Source organism: Lentinus tigrinus, assembly GCF_003813185.1.
Source record: "Lentinus tigrinus ALCF2SS1-7 unplaced genomic scaffold L226scaffold_112, whole genome shotgun sequence".
In the NCBI taxonomy this organism is placed as follows: domain Eukaryota; kingdom Fungi; phylum Basidiomycota; class Agaricomycetes; order Polyporales; family Polyporaceae; genus Lentinus; species Lentinus tigrinus.
The window spans coordinates 6,779-8,482 of NW_027138021.1; the positions used below are offsets into that span (position 1 = coordinate 6,779).

At 55.3% G+C, this 1,704-nt stretch overlaps 1 protein-coding gene across 1 annotated transcript in view; it reads right to left on the bottom strand.

Annotated features, from left to right (window-relative positions):
* The window catches only part of L226DRAFT_527690 (zincin), a gene marked incomplete at both ends in the record, with an annotated part of 7,632 nt that extends 6,169 nt beyond the window's left edge, over positions 1–1,463 (bottom strand). Inside the window, 7 exons of the mRNA XM_067679157.1 lie at positions 7–102; positions 159–237; positions 350–584; positions 644–775; positions 840–860; positions 1,214–1,271; positions 1,335–1,463. Coding sequence (XP_067528277.1) covers positions 7–102; positions 159–237; positions 350–584; positions 644–775; positions 840–860; positions 1,214–1,271; positions 1,335–1,463 — 750 coding nt within the window. The remainder of the gene's footprint in view (positions 1–6; positions 103–158; positions 238–349; positions 585–643; positions 776–839; positions 861–1,213; positions 1,272–1,334) is intronic.
* Positions 1,464–1,704: the final 241 nt, after the last annotated feature.

Below are 1,704 nucleotides of genomic sequence, written 5' to 3' on the forward strand. Positions count from 1 at the left end.
GAGAACCCGCGCGCGGCGGGCGTGTAGAGCAGCTGGAGCATCAGCCGTTCCATGTACACCGTCCAGCCCTCGTTGAGCCAGAAGTGCGTCGAGTTGGCTTGTCTATCGTACGATGAGCGTGAGCCGAGTTTACCAAGCTACTGCCGTGCGCAACGTACGTTACGCCATTGCCGAACCAGGAGTGGGTCAGCTCGTGGACGACGACATCCACAAGTGTTCGATCGCCCACAAGAAGCGCTGTTTCAGTCCACTATCAGCCCCAGCACACGTCCACGCAACTGCTAACTGCGTAAATAGCCACGCACTTGGGGTCAGGAACGTAAGGCACGCATTCTCCATGCCCCCATACGGGAACGACGAAGCACGAGAAGATCATACACCCCAAACCGATACGGCGGCAAGATCGTCTCCGCGGTAGCCAAGAACTTGCCGGTGGCCTCGCTGAACTCCCAGTACGCCGCGTCGATGAGCTCGGGCTCGGCCCACACACCCGTCGACCACTCCTTGCCCTCGACCTTGGGCAGCGCGCGGTAGCGGAAGTTGCCTACTGCGATGGCGACGAGGTATGTGGGAATGGGGACGGGCTGTCCGGGCGTAATATGACGAAGAGTTGTGCGCAAAAGGATGTGACGAGGCAGCTGACCTGCTTGTACTCATATGTGACGACGTCCTTTCCGATCTCCTTACCTCCGTGTGCGGGGCCATCTGAGGGAGGAGAGACACGGATGGCGGAAAGCAAGACGGGGAGGACAGACGCAACCTTCGCCGCGTACGTCTGCAGGAAAGTATAGAGTTCATGAGACCATTCCAATCCCGAGTCAGGTGGAGTGAAAACTTACGATCTTGACAGAGGAAGAGTCCTACAGAGGAGCCATGCTCCGCGCGTAGATCGGCTAGCACTGGCTGAACATGAACGAAAACGTCTTCCCTTGCGTCTGCCTGCGAGTCGTCATGTTAAACCTCCACATCTGGAATATTAGTACGGAAAACTCACTCCTTGCCGAGCCATTGAACGGCTGTGCAGTCCTTCGTAGTGCTGTAAAATATCTGAACGCGGATCTGGTCGCCGACCTTGCGTGAAGGAGGGAGGAGGATACGAAGAGGAGAACCCATAACCGCATGATTGGGACCTAGTTCAAACTGACAGGCGCAAATTCAGCCGACACGGTCGCGTTCCATATGCCACAACAGGCTATACGAACGCAAGACACACGTTACCGGGCCTGTCCTCGACGATCACCTTCGTAACGTCGAGTGCGACCGTATCGAAACTTCCAACGAATCGGTTAGTGACATGCATACATGCGCACAATCAATAAGAAATATTAACACACATAACCTCCTTGACATCGTCCTTCTTGAGACGCAAGAGATGCGTGACCGAGCCGGAGATAGCCTGTTTGGCGAAGTCGATCGTCCAGTCAAAGTCGACATGCTCGGACGCGACCGTCCTGCCAGTTGGCCTGCGTGGACGGGTCGTACGGCAGATCCATATCCGAAAGCATCCTGATCTACTGAGCCTCAATACTTAGTATTTGCTACTTAGAGCACGAGAAGAGGAGGAAGAATGAAAGATCAGACTCGCGCGCGACGATCTGGGGCACGGTCGTGTGAGATCTTGATCTCGAGCTCAGTGGGGGCGCCCATGTTATCTGGGACGCGAGTTCATGGTGAAACAGTATGCATCTTCATACACTATCAGGT